The 24,038-nt window shown below is 36.2% G+C and overlaps 1 protein-coding gene across 43 annotated transcripts in view; it reads left to right on the top strand.

Moving 5' to 3' along the window:
* The window catches only part of PPHLN1 (periphilin 1), a 169,325-nt gene that overhangs the window by 107,045 nt on the left and 38,242 nt on the right, over positions 1–24,038 (top strand). For all 43 annotated transcript variants that reach the window (XM_069584575.1, XM_069584570.1, XM_069584554.1 and 40 more), the window contains one exon: positions 3,501–3,641. In XM_069584575.1, coding sequence (XP_069440676.1) covers positions 3,501–3,641 — 141 coding nt within the window. The remainder of the gene's footprint in view (positions 1–3,500; positions 3,642–24,038) is intronic.

Below are 24,038 nucleotides of genomic sequence, written 5' to 3'. Positions count from 1 at the left end.
TGGTCACTGTTTGATGGTCTGCTGCCTGTCTGATCCACCACAGGTTTCTAAATTCTGGTGAAACCATTACATCTGAGAAGTATGCTTGGCAAATCAGTGAGATGCACCAAAAACTGCAATGCCTGCCACCAGCATTGGTCGCCAGAATGGGCCCCATTCTCCTCTATGACAATGCCTGACCACACATTGCACTCCCAGTGCTTCAAAAGTTGAACGAATTGGGCTACAAAGTTTTGCCTCATCTGCTATATGTACCTGTCTCTTGCCAACTGACTACCATTCCTTCAACCATCTCGACAACTTTTGGCAGAGAAGATGTCTCTACTACTAGCAGGAGGCAGAAAATACTTGCCGCAATATTGTAAAGTAAAAAATAAATAAATTAATTTTAAAAAATAAATAAAAAATAAAACAAAAAAAAGAAAATACTTTGCAAGAGTTCATCAAATCCTAAAGCTTGGTTTTTTGTGCTACAGGAAACAAACTTATTTCTTGTTGGTCAAAATGTGTTGATTGTAATGGTTCCTATTTTGATTAATAAAGATGTGTCTGAGCCTAGTTATAATGATATAAAATTCATGGTCTGAAACTGCAGTTAGTTTTGTACCAGTCCAATATATTGATCCACTTAATGGTGCCCCACAAATCCTTAGGCTCTGTTCAGTTTTCTTCAAAGTTTTTTCTCCCTGTCATTCAGATGATAATTTCTGTTGTCCTATTTTTCAAGTTCACTGATTCTTTCTTCTTCCTTTGAATCACTCTAGTGCATTTTTGTTGTAATTATTGATCTTCTTAGGTCTGAAAAAAGTTTTTGTCCAGTAAATCTTCCATTAGGTCTTTTTCTTGGGTAGTTTCTGTTGATTAATTCTTTGAATAAACCATACTTTGATGTTTCTTTGTATAATTTTTTTTGGTGCACTTTGGTTGTTTGATTCTAACAGTGTGGTATCTCTGGCAGTCATATTCTCCCTCTTTTCTAGGGCTTGCCGGGGGTTTTTCAGTTGTTATTTGTTACCGTTTTTTTATTATTGGCCACTGTTTCTGTACTGAGGATCAGCCTGAGGTGAAAACTTTTAAAGGCTTGTCAGTTCTTTCTGAGCTTTTCCCTTGGTATACCCAGTTACTTTCTGTCTTCACCCATGTATACACTTGTTTTTAAATAAACATCCTTATCTTTAATGTCTGGCTCCCAAAAGAAGAAACATGAAAAATGAAGGGAGGGGGGTGGTAGAGTGCTTGGCCTTTATATACCCGGGAAGGCACTTCAGCCAAAGTAAGTGGGGCTTGCAACAATGGGGGAGGTACAGTAACAATGGCTGTTCACCTCTTTGTCTGCACCTCTTGATCAGAAGCAGGAATCAGTGATTGGAGCACAGTTAGTTCCCTGCTCTTTGGAGGATGGGGTGCTTTTTGCCCAACCTGACTCCCATAGGCTCTGTGTAAGCTGCTCTAGGAACATGTTCACAGCTCCCTGCCAAGTGGCTCAGAGTGGGACATGGCCAGCTGCTACTGTGCTGAGAGCTGAATGTAATCTCAATTTATCTTCCTCTGCATGGGACAAGGCTTCAGCAGAGTCCAGAGTTTCATAGTACTTAAATCAGACAAATTCTGCCAGTGTAGTTTTTTGTGTAGGTTGGGAGACAGATTGCTAGTGCTTTCTACTCTATCTTCCCGGAATCCTCTCCCCTTAAATGATTCATATACTTCAAATTTAAATCCCTTAAGATATGTAACTCAGACTTGTAAAAACCAGGTTTTTAAAAAAAGTAGATTATGCATGCATGTGTCAGAAATTCAGATGGCATTGGAATAGGTACAGTTTCTTCTAAGATATTCCTATTGAGACTGTCTCTTTTATAATTTTTTTCCCCAGAGATAATATCCTTATGGAAATAGTTTGTTCATATAAATGCATAAACACCCATATTTCTTTCTTCCCTTTTGTTTTTGACACAGTTGGCTGTGTATTTATGGGGAATGACCTTTAGGCCTTGCCAGGAGAAAAGTTTGGATACATTATGTAGTATATGTAGACTGGTGTGTGTTTTGTTGTTGTTGTTGTTTTAATGATTTCTTAGTATTCCTTGGTTCTAGACAGTGCATAATTTATTTGATGAACATTTAGATTGTTTTCAACCACTTGCTATTGGTGGCAGCCATATCATAGCATTTATTGCACGTGTTTTATCTGTAAATTAAATTCTTAAAGGTGAAGGTGCCAAGTGCAAAGGATATGTGGTACATTCTGATAAATACTGCCAAATTAATCTCTCAAGAGATTGTGGCAGTGTACAACACACTAGGCATTGAAATGTGACTGCTCTTACTGATGAAAAATACCACTAATTAGTATATATCTTGTGACTTTTTAAACCTACTGCTGTTTGTTGCTACTTCAGTTACAATAACCATAAATTGTAATAAGTACAAGTTTCTTATTTTCTACCTCACCTCCTACCCAACTAAAATATATTAACTCAAACTTTACTCTTTCCAAACTACTGCTTACTGTAACCTCCATGAAGGCAAGAACTTTTGTCTGTTCCTTTCATTGGTATATCCAGTGTTCATTGAGCTGTGCTTGGCATTTATCATAGAGCAGACTTTTAAGTAAACTAATGAATAGTTTCTTTATTTATTACTTTATTCATTCCCTAATAGTTTTCCTTCATTTATTTAGTTTTTCTCTTTTCAACAAAAGTATTTTTAGACAGTAAAATAATTGACCTTGGGCTTTTTGTGGGATTATTTACTCATTAATGAACTGTTACAGTATTGTTGAAGTAATTATTACTGCTGGTTGGAGTTGTTTTCAGTTATTTCAATAATTCTTAGGCTACAGGAGGAATGGTGTTTTTAACTTCTGGAAGTAGAGCCCTTTTCCATGTTTCTGTTTATTTTGTTTATGTTTGTTCACACTTCTCTCTTCCAGTTGAACTTTGTTCTTCTGTGTTTCTTAAATAAGTTGCTTAAGAAGTAGTTAGAGGACAAAACCTTCTAGCTCTGTCTTAATATAGTATGAAATATAATTTTGGAATGAATAAGAGGCTTTGTCCTATGTATAATTTAAAAAGTAGCCAGAATTTCCTCTTTAATCCTCCTCACATGTCTTCATTGTGTGTATGTGTGCTCAGTCGGGTCCAACTCTTCGTGACCCCATGGCCTGTCGCCTGCCAGGCTTCTTGTCCATGGAATTTTCCCAGCAAGAGTACTGGAATGTGTTACCATTTCCTACTCCAAGGAATCTTCCTGAGCCAGGAATCGAACCCACATCTCTTGCATCTTTAGCATTGGCAGGCAGCTTTTTTTACCTCTGCACCACCTGGAAAACTCTCATATGTTCATTATGCAGAACAAAATTAAAAGTGTTTCTTTTCTTATAACAGATCAAATTTAGTGCTTTCTCTTGAGATAATCTGCCAATTAGTGCTTATATGTAGTCATCTAAAATGCTAATGTCCTTTAAGAAAGTAATGAAAGATTTCTAATTTCTTCTAAAGGCGGGATCCACAGCACCATTGTTCATTGACCATCCAGTAGAACCTGAGTCAAATGCAACAGATGGCATAGAATTGTTCGAAGACAGTCAGCTAACCAGTCGCTCTAAAGCAATAGCAACAAAAACCAAAGAGATTGAACAGGTGAGCATCCAGTCTGCTTAAAGTACAAAATCTTTTGTTCATTTTGTACACAGTAGTTACAGTAAATATTTATTGAATAAATGTTTCACTTTACCTTTTTTCATTTATGACCCTGAAATTACAGTTTAAAAAATTCTAAAAAGTGTTCGATTTTATTTCACAGTAATTGTGATGAGTTTTGTCTCCCACCCCTGCTTACTTTTTTTTCTTTTAATAAAAAGCAAGCTTCTATTTTAGAAAATATTCTAGTTAGTGTGGAGCAATTAAAAAACTACTAAACTTAATAGAGATGAGTTGAAAGAAATACTATACCAGAATGTTATCAAATGTTATTTTTGAATACTGGAAAACAGATGTTTCTTAATGGTTTTCATTATACCTTTAATTGTTTTTAAAGAAAAAGTAAAGGATAGGTATTTAAATCTAATTTTTAATGCTATCATTTTGAAAACTCAGGATCTTGTTTTTAATAGGTTGAATAGATTGCTTAAGGAATCATCATAGGATAAAACCTATCTATGTCTTAATACAGTGTGAAATATAATTTTGGAATGGAATAAGCCTAGAGGCTTTGTCTTTCCTAAGATTTAAAATGTAGCAGCCCTTTCCTCTTTAATCCTCCTCACATATGCTCATTATGCATAGAAAAGCTGAAAGTGTTTCAGTATGGAAATATTACCTACCTTATAGGGTATTATCACTTTATGAGAATTAAATGTAGTAAAAAAATAAAAGGACTTTATGAAATGTAACATGTTGTATAGCTGTTTGTTTTTGATGTTGTTATTCTCTAATGCCTTGAATAAATGTTATATTGTTATAGAATCTTCTAAAAACTATTGGAAATTAAGAACAAAATTAAACCTTTTTGCAAGGTGCTATCTATTTCCACATCAGTTAGAATCTATTTCCTTTGGTTAAATAGAAGATCTTATTTAAATCCTAGATATGATTGTGCAGCTTATATTGATACCAATCTAATGCAAAAGATAAGAACCCAGATAGGAAATTTGTCAGTAAGCCAACAGAGTTTCAAAACAAAATTGGTTAGCAATGTCAGATGCTTGGAGTATAGGAAAATGGAGACTGAGAAAATCCTGTTTAACTTGGCTATATGGAAGGTAGATTAGTACCTTTAAAGATATCAATTAAATGAGAGTAAAATAGTTTTCTCACTAGGTGTATCTTCCAGCATGAATATGTATATCATTATTATTGTCTTTTTACTTTCACTTACTTTTCTTTTTAGCTTTTTCCCTGCTCTGCCATTTGACATATGCTTGTTTCCTTTACCATGTGGAGACTTCATGAAAGCAAGGGCTTTGTTTTGTTCACTGCTTTATCTTCCATCATTACCCACAACAGTGATTGACACGTAGTGGACTCACAAGAAATATTTGTTGTATGGATAGTCTCTTAATTACTGAAACGAGACTGTATCTTAAACTGACCACTTAACAGTGTGCCTATGCCCAGCACTTAGTAGTAAGTGCTTGGTAAATGATTGTTAAATGAATTAACTCCTTTCTTATTTTTCTTTTCCACCTGAATTGCAGTTCTTTAAAGGAGGTTTTTCTTAAGAATATAACTGGTAGAAAAACTTGACTGACCTCCCTGTTGGAAGGGAGTATTGGGTTGTTGTTTTTTAATCTTTGTGCTGTCTTCTCTTGTTATTAATCATAGTTGATCTGTTTGATCTTGACTAGTCAGAGGTAGAGCCTAGCTTGGCAGCACACAAAATTTAGTATGAAACCAGGTTTTTATATACTTTATAGATACCCATATATGTTTGACATGTACATATGACTATATTTCTGTTTTCCTCTGCCTATTGTTCAAACACATGAAAAATCTGATACTGGAGCATATATTATGCAAGGAGAGATGACCTAAAGAAAGAAAAAGGTCATTACTATATTCTGATGCATTAGAGAAGTAAAACCATTATAAAATAAAGAACTTAATGATATTAAATATTGGAATGTAGCTACCATGTTTTGGCTAGGGTACTTTAGTTTTCATATATTGACAAGAAAATCAATCCAAAATTCCTCAAAAATGTCACAAAGCTAGGAAATAATAATACGTAATTATTTTACAAATAATTATCTTAACATTATAGGGAAATGAAAAAATTAGTTTTAAGGGGGTTTGCTTCCCATTTTTTCCATTTCCAAGTTTTGTGCATTTATTTTTAAAGATTAAAGAACAGATGGATAGGAATATTATAAAGGTTTTATATTTTTCCATATGCTTGAAATACTGCATGATTTAAAATATGAATAATAGCCTCCCCCAAAAGGGCCTGCATAGATGAGGCCAACAAATCAAGCTTAGAATAATGTAGGAATGTTAATGTTGGTGTTATAGCAAAGTTGCTTTTTCTCCTTGTATGTCTAGTACAATATATTCACATATAAAGATAAATATCCACATATAATTTTTTGAAGGCTGTAAATTAGGGCCTTCAGCCCTTGAATCCCAAGAAAGTCATTCACTTGAGGCAGTATTGCAATATATAATAAGCTAAATCTTCAGGCCAAAATTTAATTCAAAGAGCCAACAAATGTGGCTTATTTACTGTTTAAAGTCATGTATATGTAAATAGATTGGATCAGAATCACTTCAATAAGAGTGCATTTATGTTCTTTGCCATTTTATTGCCATCTCATTCTTGGGCATATAATAATTTGGTAGGATAGAGGTACAGGTGCCTTTTAAAAAGCTTACAGCTTGTAATCATATGGCAGAGAATCACTGGTCTAAAATCTTTGAGCTAGAAGACATCAGATTACATCTCTGAATATTGTGTTGCTAGAGATCATTGAATCATCTTACTTTCACATGAATAGCTTTTAGTGAATATGATTCATTCTCTTGCTCCAGCACATTTATCCTCCTTATGCTTTGGATTCTGTGGTGTATCTTTTCCCCCTTGTTTTTATTTCCCCAGATATCTCCTCTTAACCAATTTGGGCCACTGTTTACATTCAATTGTGGAAATACTTTCCTAGGCTTCCTGGCTTCTGAGCTTTGAGGGGCAAACTTCAGAACTTCTTCAGTCATTATGGTAATTCCTAGAGAGATCTAACCTACAAAATTATAGGTGATTCATATTCTGGTTCAGGTGTTTACAGTTTCATTAACCTCTTAATTGTAATATATCCCACAAGCCCTCACATACCTACTATTAACTGAACTATTTGGTTTGAAAGTACATCCTACTCCTTGCTTTATTACTAGTGAGAAATCTTGTCTTTTAACAAATTGTTATTTTGAATGAAGCACACAAATTGAAATCCCCTATTATTACATAACTTCTTTGCTCTACTGTACCTTGAGGGATAAAACAATATTTACTCTTTAACTCTTTGGAATTGTCTTATTTTAGATTTACAAAATTCCTCATATTTTGATAAAGTTGTGCTTAGACATAACCTCTCAGTGAGATCCTCTGTTTTCTTGGGATCCTGGCATATAATATTTAAGTCTACTTGTAATTCCACTGGCAAGATCGGATTTAGTTTCTTCTATTTTCCTCTTTCTTCATATGGAATCCAGTGAATATACACACGTGTGTATATACATGCATACAGACAAAAAATGTGCATGTACATGGTTGACCTAGCAGATCAAATGGCTAGGAGTGTCAGGGTGGCTAAAATCCTCCTAAGGACACAGAAGGTTGTAGAGAAATAGGTACTTAACGAAGCAGTATAAGGATAGTGGGTGTATGAAGTGAAAGTGAAAGTCACTCGGTGTCTGACTCTTTGCAAGCCCATGGACTACAGGGCACAATACTGGAGTGGGTAGCCTTTCCCTTCTCCAGGGGATCTTCCCAACCCAGGGATTGAACCCAGGTTTCCCGCATTGCAGGCAGATTCTTTACCAACTGAGCTATTGGAAGCTGAAGATTATTGAGTTCGTTTGCCCTGGCAACTAGTCTTAAAAAAAAGAACGTTTCATCTCTTCACTCTCAAGGAACAGTGCTTATATTGTGATTCTCTACCTTTATTGTACATGTAGAAGAGTTTCATGGATTTCAGCCATAAATATTCTGGTTAATAAGTTGTCAGAGCTTCTCAGACTTCAATGTATTGTAAATCATTGGGGGATCTTGTTAAGATACAGGTTTCATTCAGTAGTTCTGGAACAGGGCTTGAGGCTCGAATGTCTGACATTCTCCCAGGTGATGCTGATTTTACTAATAAGGAATTGAAAGGAAGTGTATTTTCGTAAGTTCTTCCATAGTTTCTGGGCTTCTCTGATGGCTCAATGGTAAAGAATCTCTCTGCAGTTCAGGAGATGCACGATCTATCCTGGATTGGGAAGCTCTCCTGCAGGAGATCTCGTTTTCTTGCCTGGAAAATCCCATGGACAGAGGAACCTGGTGGACTACAGTTCATAGGGTTGCAAAGAGTCAGACATGACTGCAGCAACTTAGCACGCACACATAGCTTCTAATGTGCTGAAAATGATTAATTACCACCTTACTTTTATGTAAGATGTTTTATACTGTTTTTTAATTGTGGTATAATTAACATGCAGTATAATGTATAGACCTTAAGTATTCAGTTGGATAAGTTGTAATACTTTGTTAATAGCACCCAAAACAAATATTAATGAAAGTTTTTTCTATTCAGATATGCAGTTGATTATATTGACAGCAATAAGATTTAATTAGAAACTAAAGTTATGGTTATATATCAAAAGCATGTCCTTTGGCTTAGTTTAAATATTGTCCAACCCATCTATTGAAATGTATTTTAAGTGATAAAATACATAAGGATAAAATTCAAAAGGCACAAGAGATTATGCAGTGAAAAATAAGTTTCCTTCTCACCCATACATTTTAGCTGCCCAGTTTCTTTTCTCAGTATATAGATAAACTGATAAGTAATATGTATATATGTATACAGAGTTTATATACAGTATTTATGTATGTGTACATGTATACATATCCTGTGTGTATGCACATATGTATATGTATATACGCACATACAACTGGAACATGTTTGATTCAGGTGAGTAGAATCAAAGAGTTGGTGTGTGTGTCTCCATACTTTTTCTTTAAATACCATAGCATACTGTCTACCCTGTTCAGTGTTTTTTAGTGACCCTTCTTTATCAGTATATATATATATATATATATATGTATGTATGTATGTATGTATGTATATAACTGCTACTGCTAAGTCGCTTCTGTCATGTCCAACTCTGTGTGACCCCATAGACGGCAGCCCACCAGGCTCCGCCATCCTTGGGATTCTCCAGGCAAGAACACTGCAGTGGGTTGCCATTTCCTTCTCCAATGCATGAAAGTGAAAAGTGAAAGTGAAGTCGCTCAGTCGTGTCCAACCCTCAGCAACCCCATGGACTGCAGCCTACCAGGCTCCTCCGTCCATGGGATTTTCCAGGCAGAGTACTGGAGTGGGGTGCCATTGCCCTTATTAATAGACATTTATAATCCCTTGGAAAACATGTTACACAGTATAGATCCTCTGGTTTCTTCACATTAAAAAGTATATATGTGTATGTTTAAAATAAACAGTATTACATTTAAAATGAACAGTTTGGGATATGGAACAGTTGCATTAATACTGTGAGTGTCAGATGCTGTGTTTAGGTCTTGTGAAGTGCCGTGCAGGTTTTAATAATTGCATAGGAGATCAGCAGCATACCTGTTTAACTCTCATGGTTCTGATGGCTTGCCAAGTTTGAGAATAACTGTAATATGTGAGTTTGCAGAGAATCTGAACTTCTTCCTTGTACCAACCTTTGTCAGCCTTTATTAAAATATGTTAGTAGATGCAATTAATAATATCTAAGCCAGTCTACGGAGAAGGCAATGGCACCCCACTCCAGTACTCTTGCCTGGAAAATCCCATGGATGGAGGAGTCTGGTAGGCTGCAGTCCATGGGGTCGCTAAGAGTCGGACACGACTGAGCAACTTCCCTTTCACTTTTCACTTTCATGCATTGGAGAAGGAAATGGTAACCCACTCCAGTGTCCTTGCCTGGAGAATCCCAGGGACGGGGGAGCCTGGAGGGCTGCCGTCTATGGGGTCACACAGAGTCGGACATGACTGAAGTGACTTAGCAGCAGCAGCAGCAAGCCAGTCTAACTGTGGGGATGTATAAAGAATATTGATAATATTCTTTAAATGCTTTATTCATGATATTCCTCAGTTTACAGAAAATCACCATTTGTAAGGGGGGCAAGTCTATCTCGTCTGTCTTCTTGTTTGTTGGATAATTTAAAAAGAGAACAAGTACCATGAAGGCAAATTCATTTTTAAGACCTCTGGCTATTTCAGGATACTACTTAATAATATAAAACTGTTTTATGAAAAAGCTGATTATTCCTACCTATAAGTAAGTCTTTCTATTAATAGAATGGTTGATTATATATTTATTTGATAACTTACAGTTAAAGTGTACACATGAATAATTTAAGATCCAGAGAGGGTACCAATCTAATGTTCTAAAGCAGAGAGTACTCAGAGACTATTGATAGAGTGGATTGCTTATTTTTCTTCTTTACTTCTTTTAAGTTTTAAAGACTTAAACATTTGTTTTAGTAAAAACATTATTTTTTATAGTCAGTCATAGCTATGCCAACCTTGTTATATGGAGGAAATGTTATTTCTTAGCCATGTAGGAGCCACTTTAATAAAAATCAAGTTACTTCAGAAATCATTTTGTTGCCTATGTAGGTCATTAGTGTTATAGGTTAATACAATTTTACACTCAGTCTAGATCAATCAACTTAATATATGGTTTCTATTTTAATTTAAATTTGACGTCAACCATTTTGTGAACGTATGAGCAGCTCACTACGTTTTCTTCATTTTTTTCCTCAAAATAAGAAGTTAGACTGAATAATCATAGTTCAGTTCAGTTCAGTCACTCAGCTCAACTGCAATTCCATCACCTCCACTAGCTTTGTTTGTAGTGATGCTTTCTAAGGCCTACTTGACTTCACATTCCAGGATGTCTGGCTCTAGGTAAGTGATTACATTATCGTGATTATCTTGGTCGTGAAGATCTTTTTTATACAGTTCTTCTGTGTATTCTTGCCACCTTTTCTTAATATCTTCTGCTTCTGTTAGGTCCATACCATTTCTGTCCTTTATCAAGCCCATCTTTGCATGAAATGTTCCCTTGGTATCTCTAATTTTCTTGAAGAGATCTCTAGTCTTTCCCATTCTGTTCTTTTCCTCTATTTCTTTGCATTGATCACTGAGGAAGGCTTTCTTATCTCTCCTTGCTGTTCTTAGAAACTCTGCATTCAGATGCTTATATCTTTCCTTTTCTCCTTTGCTTTTTGCTTCTGTTCTTTTCACAGCTATTTGTAAGGCCTCCTCAGACAGCCATTTTGCTTTTTTGCATTTCTTTTCCTTGAGGATGGTCTTGATCCCTGTCTCCTGTACAGTGTCATGAACCTCTGTCCATAGTTCATCAGATACCTTATCTATCAGATCTAGTCCCTTATATCTATTTCTCACTTCCACTGTATAATCATAAGGGATTTGATTTAGATCATACTTGAATGGTCTACTGGTTTTCTCCACTGTCTTCAATTTAAGTCTGAATTTGGCAATAAGGAGTTCATGATCTGAGCCACAGTCAGCTCCTGGTCTTATTTTTGCTGACTGTATAGAGCTTCTCCATCTTTAGCTGCAAAGAATATAATCAATCTGATTTCTATGTTGACCATCTGGTGATGTCCATGTGTAGAGTCTCCTCTTGTATTGTTGGAAGAAGGTGTTTGCTATGACCAAGGCATTCTCTTGGCAAAACTTTATTAGCCTTTGCCCTGCTTCATTCCATATTCCAAGGCCAAATTTGCCTGTTACTCCAGGTGTTTCTTGACTTTCTACTTTTGCATTCCAGTCCCCTATAATGAAAAGGACATCTTTTGGGGGTGTTAGTTCTAAAAGGTCTTATATGTCTTCATAGAACTGTTCAACTTCAGCTTCTTCAGCGTTACTAGTTGGGGCTTAGGCTTGGATCATGATATTGAATGGTTTGCCTTGGAAACTAACAGAGATCATTCTGTTGTTTTTGAAATTGCATCCAAGTGCTGCATTTTGGACTCTTCTGTTGACCATGATGGCTACTCCATTTCTTCTAAGGGATTCCTGCCCACAGTGGTAGATATAATGGTTATCTGAGTTAAATTCACCCATTTCAGTCCATTGTAGTTCACTGATTCCGAGAATGTTGACGTTCATTCTTGCCACCTCCTGTTTGACTACTTCCAATTTGCCTTGATGCATGGACCTGACATTCCAAGTTCCTATGCAGTATTGCTCTTTACAGCCTCGGATCTTGCTTCTATCACCAGTCACATCCACAACTGGGTATTGTTTTTGCTTTGGTTCCGTCCCTTCATTCTTTCTGGAATTATTTCTCCACTGATCTCCAGTAGCCTATTGGGCATCTACCGACCCAGTGAGTTCCCCTTTCATTATTGTATCATTTTGCCTTTTCATACTCTACATGGGTTTCTCAAGGCAAGAATACTGAAGTGGTTTGCCATTTCCTTTTCCACTGGACCACATTCTGTCAGACCTCTCCACCATAACCCTCCCGTCTTGGATGGGCCCACTTGGCATTCCTTAGTTTCATTGAGTTAGACAAGGCTGTGGTCCTAGTGTGATTAGATTGACTAGTTTTCTGTGATTATGGTTTCAGTGTGTCTTCCCTCTGATGCCCTCTTGCAACACCTACCGTCTTACTTGGGTTTCTCTTACCTTGGACTTGGGGTATCTCTTCACGGCTATTCCAGCAAAGTGCAGCCGCCACTGCTTACCTTGGACGAGGGGTATCTCCTCACGGTCGCCCCTCCTGACCTTGAACGTGGAGTAGCTCCTCTCAGCCCTCCTGTGCCCACACAGCCGCTGCTTCTTGGACGTGAGGTTGCTCCTCTCGGCTGCCTCCCCTGACCTTGGGCATGGGGTAGCTCCTCTCTGCACCACCCCTGACCTGCAACCATGGGGTCGCAAAGAGTCAGACATGACTGAGCAACTAACATACCTACACCCTTCAAGTGAAAACTCCTGTGTCCATGGGATCTCCAGGCAAGAATACTGGAGTGGGTTGCCATTTCTGTCTCCATGGGATCTTCCCGACCCAGGGATCAAAACCAGGTCTCCTGCATTGCAGGCAAATGCTTTACCGTACCATCTGAGCCACGAGGGAGTTTCATCTGAAAGCTGTAGGTCTTAGGTGTCTTCCTAATCTAAATTGTATTAAAAGGCTAAATAGTGTTTCTTTTGTACATACTTGGAGAAGGCAATGGCACCCCACTCCAGTACTCTTGCCTGGGAAATCCCATGGGCGGAGGAGCCTGGTAGGCTGAAGTCCATGGGGTTGCGAAGAGTCTGACACATAACTATTATGTGAGTACATAAAAAAGCTAATTTCAGATTTAACTATAGAAAATTTTGGTGTTGATTATTTTTTAAGCCTCTTAATGACAGAGAACATAGAGTACTTACATTAAAATGCTTTTTGAAAACTCAAATATTTGTCAGTGCTATGCATCAGTCAGTGATCAGTTAGTACTTGTTGAGCTAATGAATTGTGCAGTTAGTGTTTTCTTCCGTAAATAAGATATTCCATTTAATCAGTGTCTGCCTATGGCTGTCTTCTTTTTACTTAGAGTGTCTGGTTTCGGTCACCGTCTCTCTGTATAGCTGATTCTTCACAATCCTCTCACCAGCTCTTGCTCTTGTGCTCTCAGTATAAAATAGGATATTTTTGTTTCACTTTTAAAGTGAAAAGGCTTGAAAATTAATCAAATGTACCATCTTTCTAAAAGGTTCACTAGATTGGGAGACATGGAAAAGAGTCACTTTTTAACACATGACGGGTTCAAATTTAATTGTTTCAAACAGAAGCAACTCTATCTTGTGTATGCATGATCTAAGCATTTTATACCCTACATAACAGAAGCATTCTTTGGTTTCTTTTTTTTCAGAGCAAGTAACTAAGTTTGTAAAAGTGCAGCTCTCATCACTATCTTGGCTAGACATCAAGTCTACCCTACTGTATTTAACAGTCTATTATTACCAACCACTTACTCGAACTTAACATATATATAGATTTAGTAACATACACTCATTTGAGATATACCTCTGAAAAATTTCTTATTCCCAAAACACATTGAAAATAAATTGTTTATTTTGGCTAAATTTCAGAGCTTTTGAAAGTTAGTTTATCAGTCAGATTATGTTCATGTGCTTACTGTAGACACTTGTTGCTGAAACATTAAGTGTAAAGTTTTCACTTAAAGGGTGTAGGTATGTTAGTTGCTCAGTCATGTCTGACTCTTTGCGTCCCCATGGACTGTAGCCTGCCAGACTCCTTTGCCCATGGGATCTCCAGGCAAGAATACGGAGTGGGTTGCCATTTCCATCTCCATGGGATCTTCCCGACCCAGGGATCAAAACCAGGTCTCCTGCATTGCAGGCAAATGCTTTACTGTACCATCTGAGCCACGAGGGAGTTTCATCTGAAAGCTGTCTAGAAGGTAATTTGTATCATGTTTGAAATGTCAAAGCCTAGTGTCTCCACCTCTGTGTTTAATGAAAAGTAAGGTATTTATACCTGATATAAATCTGTAAATATGGAGATGACCTCTGTTAAGGTACTGTTTTTACATAAAATATAAAATTTGGACAATACAGATAGCAAGTCTTGTAAAACCCATACTTAAAATGTTGTACGTGCCGGAGGAGATGTGACCATCCTGGACCTTATCCCTGGGATTGTCATCATTTAAACAAAAGTACCCGATGGTACCCCCATGGCGTAAGCCCATGCACGAGCTTCCTTCTCTTACCTCCCTCGTTTCCCGTCGTCCAGTGCTAGATAAGGACTTTTGCTTCAGATAAGGACTTTTGCTAGTGGTTCCAAATTACTGTCACTTGTTCTTCAGTTCTGTCTCGTAAGTTGACACTTTTACTTAGTCTCTGAGTATTTCACATTAGGCACATTTCCAACGTGACAGAAAATGCTGGATGCTTCCATTTAGTGCTTTAACATCTTGGAGCCTTTTCCTTATTTGTTAAATGAGGTTAGTTTCTTGTTTTCCTGCTGAATTAATAAGTTTTTGTGGCTCAGCTGGTAAAGAATCTGCCTGCAATGCGAGAGACCTGGGTTTGATCCCTGGGTTGGGAAGATCCCCTGGAGAAGGGAAGGGCTACCCACTCCAGTATTGTGGCCTGGAGAATTCCATGGACTGTAGAGTCCATGGCGTCACAAAGAGTCAGACACAACTAAGTGACTTTCCATGTCACTTTCCATGTGAAAGCCCTTTATATATTGGAAATCACAAATGATTCTTGTTGTTTAGTATTACTTTGTTTCTTTGCAACCTTGAAATACTGACTACTTTCACATTACCTCTTAGGAACATTTTATAGTAAGTTTCCTGTATAACTTTAACTCTGAGAGGCTGTTTTCTCATCGGTGTGAGGATTTGGGCTGTTTACCTTTTGTCCTTTTATTCTGTTTTGTTTTGGGGAGCTTTCCCTTTTATTTGTTAAAAATGAAATGTGAAAACTTTAGTATGAACTATTTTGTTTATTTTGGAGGGCTTTTAAATTTTCCTTTCACATTTTCCATTTGGCTTGCTTTTTTTAAATCTCACTAACCTTATTTTTCTAGACATAAGAAGTACCATAAAAGATTAATGTTTCCTTCTCCTTAGAATTCCCTGCCTTCCCTCCCCATTCCTAAAACATAAATTGTTCTTATATTTCCTCCTTCATTTGTCATCCCTTATTTTTAAGATGTGATCTCTCCTATAACATCTGCTGTCTTCTCTTAACTGTTATTTAATTCAGGTATTGTACAAGGAGATAACAAACTAGTCTGTTTTAAACATCCATTTGCTGAGAACAATATTAGTTAATTGATATTTTCAATTCATTTAGAGGTGTTTTAAAAGTTGCACTACGATAATCTTATGTTTCTACTTAAAGGTAAGTTGAAATTAAGCATTAGAAATGAGCTGATGTTGGGAGTCACTTACATTGTTCTCTTTGATTTCCCCTTATTCTTCCTCTTTTTTAAAATTTTGCTTTTAAAGAAAATAGTACAGGAAATTGGACAATACATTATATATCATTTCTATTTTATTTCTATTTATTTATTTGAATTTTCCAGGAGAGTTTCTCCAAATATTTAGAGATTTTTTTTTTTTTTTTTTGTCTACCTCAGAACTGAATCCCTCAGTTATCTGAACTGGGGGAGAAATGAGTAGTTTGACATCACTCAATTTTCTGGTTAGCTGATGTTCAGATATGTTAAACTCTTGCTATGATTCCTAATGTGCTCTACTTTAATGATGTATAACACATGTACAGAAAGAGTGTTCAAAACATAACTGTTAGCCTAAATGACTTCTCACAAAGCAGGCACCAGTGAAAACTGCCATTTAAGGAAAGAAATAGAGATTACCAGCACCCCAGGAGCTCCTTCGTACCTCCTCCCTAATCACTAACCCCCTTCCCAAAGTAACCAGTATATTGATTGCTAACACTGTAGTATAGTTTTATCTGTTTTTGAGCTTTACATAAATAGAATTGTACAGTATATGTTATTTTGTGCTTAGTGTCTTGTTGTTCAGCATTGTGTTTGTGAGTTTCATTGATATTATTAAATGTAATGTAGCTCCTTTTGGTTTTAATTTGCATTTCCCTGATTACAGATGATGCTGAGGATATTTTCATATAGTTATTGGCCCATGGATTTCCTCTTTTGTAAAGTACCTGTTGAGATTCTTGCTGTTTTCCTGTTGAATTCTTTTGTTTTTGCTCTTTTGGCTAATTTGTAGAAGTTCTTTATATATTCTGAACACAAGCCCTGTGTTAGTTACATGTGTTGCAGATATCTTTTCCCGTTTTGTGGCTTGCGTTTTCATTCTTTTGATGTCTTTGAAACTTTTAATCTAGTCCAGACTTTTTAGTCTTTTTCTAAGACTAAATAAAAGCAATATCTTTTGTCTGCTATTTAAGATATCTTTCTCTTTTATTGTCTTCTAGAAGCTTTTCTGTTTGTCCTTTACATTGAGTTACAACCCATCTGAAAGTGATTTTATGTATAGTGTATGTTAAGTGTAGCTGGGATCAAGTCTCATTGCTTTCCACGTGTTTATCAGCATTTGACCCTGAAGTATCTCTTGGAAAGACCGTATGTTCCTCACTGTTCTGCACTGACACCTGTGTAGTAAATCAGGTGTCCATATATGTTTGAATCTGTTCATGGTCTCTTTTCTATTTCATTGGTCTGTTGATGCTTGCAAAAGTACCACACTGTCACTACTGGAGAATTATAATAAGTTTTGATATCCAGTAGAGCTAATTCTCCCTCTTTTTTTTTTTTTTCCTCATGGGTACTTTTACTTGGAACTGTGAATTTCTGTAGAAACTTTAGAATTGGTTTCTTAAGTTCTCAGGTATAAAAGACAAAGCCTGTTCGGATCCACACTCAGCATTTCTCAAGAGTTGCAGTCAAGCTAATAACAAACAGTGTAGTTTCTCAAGATGTGACTGGACTTGGAAGATCCAATTCCAAGCTCACTCATGTAGGTGTTGGCACGAGTTTCAGTTCCTTATGTGGAATTATGGCCTCCCCTAGAGCTAGTGACCCAAGAGTGCCACCTTCTTTGTTCTGTTCACATACTGTCTGTCACTTCTACTTTGTTCTGTTGATGGGAAGTTGAGTCACTAGTCTTTTTCAAAGAACCAGCTTTTGGTTTTATTCATTTTTTTTCTTGTTTTGATTTATATTTCATTATGTTCTACCTTTATTGTTTTTTTATCTTCTATATTTTTTGGTTAGATTGTTACTGAAAAAAATTTTGAACTAGATACTTAACTGATTTGTAGCTTTTCTTTTAGCCTATGAATTCGCTTTCAACATGACATTAACTCACCTTCCAGAGTTTGATGTTTATTGTCATTCAGTTTAGAATGTTTTCCTAATGTTCCATGGAGTTTTCTTTTTAGAGTTATTTAGACTATTTCTTAGTTTCTGAACATATGGCAATTTTGTGGATTAAAAAAAAATTTTTTTTGAATTCAAAACCACTGTAGTCAGAAAACATATTCTTTAGGATTTTGGTCCTGTTAAATTTATTGTAACTTACAGTGTGTCTATACACATGGTCAGTTTTTCTGTACTTGAAAAAAAGGTATACTTTTTCTTTGTTGAATGCATTGTTTTATTAGTATGTCAGTTAGCTAAAGTTTATCATTATGTCAATCATATATCCTTATTGATTTTGCTTGTCTTAACAGTTTCTGAAAGAGTTGTATCAAACCTTCAATACATTTGTGGATTCTCATATCTCTTTTAAATGTTTCTATTCCTTTTATATATTAAGGCTATGATGTAAATTCAAAAAAGGCAAATTGCATATGAGTTTAGAATTATTTTAATCTTTATGAAGTAGTGCCCTTAATTTCTAATGTCTCATGTTTATCTACATTAGTTTTGGTATGTAATCTTTATTTGTCATGTTACTTTTATCTTGTATTCAAGAGAAATAACTTTCTCTTATAAGCAACATATAGTTGAGTTTTTAAAAATCCATTTTGATATATATTTTTTACTTGAATCATTTCCATTTACTGTAGTTGCTGATATATTTATGTTTAGTAGTTCTTATTTCATACTCCTTTTTCCTTTCTTTGGAATGTTTAAATTTATTATTCACCTCCCATTTTCTTTGTAGTTATAACATTCTTTTACACCATACATCCTTGACTTATTGAAGTCTAATATAAAATAGTACTTTTTACTTCTTGATGATCAGTGAAGGCATCTTAGAGCACTTGAACTCCATTGAACTTCCTCTTGATTGATTTGATTTAGTTAGTGTTTTACTCCCATATGTATTTTAAATCCCACCAGATACTTAATAGTATTTTATGTGGTTAATGTTCATTTAGTATTTACCCTTTTGTTATTTTCAATGCTTTTTACATCTCCAACTTCCATCAAAGATCATCTTCTTCTACCTGAAAAGCAATGACTCAATAGCTTCTAGTGCACACACTGTGGACTTCTGTATACTTAGTAGGAGGAGTTGTGGAGCGTTTTAGAAGTCAGAGTAGTGTAGGAACTGTGAATTAGGGGATTTGGCTTGAATCCCAGTCGATCCAATTGCTGTGCTTATTTGGAAAAGTCAGCTTTTTTTCCTCAATACTCTCTTGGGGATGGTGATATTCCCACTTCATAGTAAAGGTAGAATTAAATGAGCATATTTATTTAAGTTGCTTAGTGTATTGTCAGCATCAGCGTGACTGCTGTTGTTGCGTTGTACTATTCTTTATGGTAGATGAAAAGTGTTAAGTCTTGTGTGCTTACAAGAACAAAATACCCATAATTTCAAATAGAAAAAGATGAAAGAAAAAATTAAGAAAATGAAAGAGATGAAGAAAGTCTACCTATGTCCAACTGGAGTACATAAAAATAGAAATTGAGGATACATACCCAGACTCTGACCAGGTAGCTTACAAATCACACTGAAAAATAATCTGTTCCTTTGGTAGTCTTGTGTATTAGATTATAACTTTTGTGGATGGGTTTGAAATTATAATTAATGGCATTGAAGTCAAGGAGGACAAAAATGACCCCTCCTGTTGCTTTCATCTAGTGAGTTTGTCTTCCTAGAATTTGCTCTTACATAAAAATATTTTCCATTCCATTTTTTTAATGATAGTAATTGTGAAAGAAGTTGGAGTGTCGTGTAAAGCAAAAGTATAAAAAAATTAATTGGCTTTTTAGTTGAAACCAGGTATTAAGGGAGGACAGGTTATTTGCAGCATGTTTACATTTCTCAATTTTGTTTTATTTATGCTAAAACTTTATTCACTGAATTCATCAGTTGCACAGCCAACTGTTGTTTGCCTATGAAAGTTACACAGCCAAAAGTTAGTAACATCTTTTCCTCCTACTCACAGTTAGCATATGTTCAACCAGGGTGCTGTTTATCTTTTAAATAGGCTAAAAGGATAGTTAGCAGTTAATCACCTTTGTAACATCCAGAGTTCCTTGCCTACAGTAGATTCACAGTAGTTTAACAGTTGAATGAATGAAACTAGAAGCATTGCCATATAGTTTTTCTCTGCCATTTTAGCTTCAGGAATCTTTCCCTTCAAGAGATTGGGAGCTAAAGGAAGAAAGAAAACCATCTTCATTCATTTTGTTGAAAAAATACAGACAGATTTGATTGGTTTTCATATACTATAATCCTCTATGAGAGGATTTCTTATACATTGATTACTCGTGACTAAAATATATATACTAGAAGATTGATATAAAAACTATTATTGATATGAAAAAATAGATCTTTACAACAGTCTGTGAAGGGACAAAGAAGAGATTTTTATCCTAAAATTTATTTAAGTACAGTTTCACTGTAATGTGTCTAGATATGGATGTTTTTAAAATTTGTTCTGTGTAAGATAACTTATGCTTTCTGAGAATTTACATTTTTCATTAGAGCTAGAAAATTATAAATTGTTAACTCTTTGAATTTTGAGTATCCTGTTTCTATTTTTATGTACTCCAGTTGGACATAGACTTTTTTCATCTCATCTTTTATTTCTCTTAAATTTTTCCTTCATCTTGTCTTTTTCTAGTAGATATTATGGGTATTTTGTTCAGTTAATAATCTAGGTTATTACTTACAACCTCTAAGTCTTCAGTTGTATCTAATTTGTCATTCAACCTATCCATTAAATTCTTAATTTCAGTTAATATTTTCTACTTTTAGAATTTCAATTTGATTTTTTTTAATATTTGCCTAGAATTAGATTGTTTATTGCTTATGTTTTCATTTCATTTCCTTAAACATCTTATTTTCTATAACTGGTAGTTTTAATATCTGAAGTCTCAGGTCTTTAATCCAGCTGTTGTTTCTGCTGACTCTTGCTTATGGTAGCATGTTCTCTCATGTAATATGTATTTTGGAGTTGTGAGATTATATTTAGAACTTCAAATGCATATGAAGGTAGATTGCACTTATGAATTTTCAGAGGAAACTGCATCTCCTCACCTCAAGAGACCAGACCAGGGCAGAGAAGTTGCCCTGTCATTTTCTTTTACTGACGAGTGATTTTTGTTTTTTTCTAGTTCAACCTTTTCACAAAAATCTTAGCTTTATACAGAGGGCTTAAATCCAGTTCTGTCTTGAATGAGCCAGAAGCTGTGTTTCTCATTTCCCACCAGGCTTTGAGTTCTTGACTCTTTGGGGCAACCATGGCTCATGATACTAGTATAGCACTCTGGTTTCTTGCTTCTTTTCTTTCTTCATTTATGACTTCTGGCAATTCCTCTTATTTTAAGAGTTTAGCTATGCTTTTAAATGAATTTTTTTTTTTTTTAGGTTTCTCCTTTTTAAAAAATTTCTATTGACATATAGCTGATATATTTCTTTAAAAAGTTTATTGACAGTGTTGTGTTAATTTCTTTGTACAGCAAATTGACTCAGTTATACACACACACACACACACACACACGTATGTTGTTTTTCATATAACAGTTTGCATCTACTAATCCCAAACTCCCAATCCTTCCATCCTACCCCACCCCCATTGGCAACCACAAGTCTGTTGTATGTCTGTGAGTGTGTTTCTGTTTTGTAGATAAGTTTATTTGTGTCGTATCTTAGATTCTACTTATAAGTAATACCATATGGTGTTTGTCTTTCTCTTTCTGACTTACTTCACTTAGTATGATAATCTCCAAGTCCATCTGTGTTGCTGCAGATGGCATTTCATTCTTTCTAATGGCTGAGTAATATTCCATTTATATCTGTATCACATCTTCCTTATCCATTCCTCTGTCGATGGACATTTAGGTTGCTTCCATGTCTTGGCTGTTGTGAACAGTGCTGCAGTGAACGTTGGGATGCATGTATCCTTTCCGACCATATTTTTCTCTAGATGTGTGCCCAGGAGTGGGATTGCAGGGTCATGTGATAGCTCTGTTTTTAGTTTTTTAAGGAACCTCTGTATAATTCTCTGAAGTGACTGCACCAATTTACATTCCCACCAACAGTGTAAGAGGCTTCCCTTCTCTCCACACTGTCTCCAGCATTATTTACTATTTGTAGACTTTCGAAGGATGGCCATTCTGAGCAATGTAGGGTGGTACCTCATTATGGTTTTGATTGGCTTTTCTCTAATAGCAATGATGAGCATTTTTTATGTGCCTGTTGGCCATCTCTACATGAATATTTTTTGATCTCTCCCCCATAGCCTTCATTTTCCTGTTCACTTTTCTAGTCACAGCATTTATTGCAATGATTTCATAGGTGTTGACAAAATTTTATTTCCTGTGGTGTATTAGAAGTATCTTGAATAGTCTTGAGTAATGGGCTTAAGAACTTTGTCTTGATTTGATGGAAAGACTTTGGAAGGAAGTATTTTGTTTCAGCCCCAGCTGGTGTACTGCAATGCAGTTCTGTCACTTAGCACCTAGAGTTGGTACAGACTCCAAGAGTTAAAGGGTCCAACAAGACTGTCCTTACTTTAGATATCAGCTGGCTGTACTTTGGGTGGCTGGTAACAAACTGATCCCCGGTCAATTCATTACAAATTGGCTGCAAATTTAGGTGTTCCCATGATCTCATTGAGTTCGGTTATATGCTAAAACAACTGACAGAACTCAGGAAAGTGCTACCCTTCTGATTAGAGTTTTGTTATAAAGGATACAAATCATGAAGAAAGTATCTTTTCAGTTGGCTAGTGATGAACTGCAATCCATTCTGTACTGCAGTTAACCATTCAGAGTTAGTCTAGGTCCCCCAAGTTAAAGGGGACTTCCAAGTAGAAGACAACAGACTAAGGTAGCATGAGAAAGGGTGTGATTATAGATCGTATTTTATAGAAATTTCTTGGTAGGGAAAAGATAGCAAGTCCAAGATAGTTTTCTGAGGAGAGATGGTTGAAAATTTTAACCAGGAAAAATATTTTCAACCAGGTTGAAAATTTAGCCAGATTGTTGAAAAATTTAAGGACCAGGAAAAAAAAAGAGTTTGAATTCTATTGATAGGCAGTATGGTTTATGGATGAATTTCAAACTCCTGAGAATTAGGATCATGATTTTTTTTTTTTGAAGATGGGTTTGGCTGTGGACCACTGTTTGGCTACTCTTTAGGTTGGGGATGGTGAGAGCCTGATTAGATTGGTGAAGTCAGCAGTGGAGAACTAGTGTGTCAGAGCAGGTGGCAGGAGAGCAAACAAAACTTAGTCCCCTATTTATTTATTTACTTACTTTTAACCACTTGTGAAAGGGTAAAGGTGATAGAGTGAAATAAAAAACAGAAGAAATAATTGATAAAGCAAGAGAGGCTATCAGTAGCAGAGACAGAAGGACTTAACCTTGAAAATTTAGAGAATCCTTTTTTCCCAGGACTAGGGCAAAGGAGAATAAAGTGGCAGCATTTTTGAGGTGGAAAGGAAATGAGTTTCAGTTCAGTTCAGTCACTCAGTCGTGTCTGACTCTTTGTGACCCTATAGACTGCAGCACGCCAGGCCTCCCTGTCCATCACCAAAACCTGGAGTTTATTGCAAACTCAAGTCCATTGAGTCAGTGATGCCATCCAACCGTCTCATCCTCTTGTCCTCTTCTCTCAACTTCAATCTTTCCCAGCATCTCAGTCTTTTCTGAGTCAGTTCTTCACATCAGGTGGCCAAAGTGTTGGAGTGTCAGCTTTAGCATCAGTCCTTCCAATGAATATTCAGGACTGATTTCCTTTAGGATGGACTGGTTGGATCTCCTTACTGTCCAAGGGACTGCCAAGAGTCTTCTCCAACACCACAGTTCAAAAGCATCAATTCTTTGCCACTCAAGTTGCTTTATAGTCCCACTCTCACATCCATACATGACTACTGGGAAAACCATAGCTTTGGCTAGACGGACCTTTGTTGGCAAAGTAATGTCTGTGCTTTTTAATATGCTATCTAGGTTGGTTATAGCTTTTCTTCCAAGGAGCAAGTGTCTTATTTTCATGGCTGTAGTCACCATCTGCAGTGATTTTGGAAACCACCGCCCCCCCCCCCCCACACACACACACAAAATAAAATTTCTCACTGTTTCCCCATCTATTTGCCAAGAAGTGATGGATGGGACCAGATGCCATGATCTTCATTTTCTGAATGTTGAGTTTTAAGCCAGCTTTTTCAGTCTCCTCTTTCACTTTCATCAAGGAGCTCTTTAGTAGTTCTTCACTTTTGCTTCTTCGCTTCTGTTATAAGGGTGGTGTCATCTGCATGTCTGAGGTTATTGATATTTCTCCTGGCAGTCTTGATTCCAGCTTGTGCTTCTACCAGCCTGGCATTTCGCATGATGTACTCTGCATAGACGTTA

The sequence above is a fragment of the Ovis canadensis genome, chromosome 3 (genome assembly GCF_042477335.2).
Source record: "Ovis canadensis isolate MfBH-ARS-UI-01 breed Bighorn chromosome 3, ARS-UI_OviCan_v2, whole genome shotgun sequence".
Lineage (NCBI taxonomy): Eukaryota > Metazoa > Chordata > Mammalia > Artiodactyla > Bovidae > Ovis > Ovis canadensis.
Note: the sequence above shows the minus strand (reverse complement) of the source record. Positions and strands in the feature narration are given on the sequence as shown.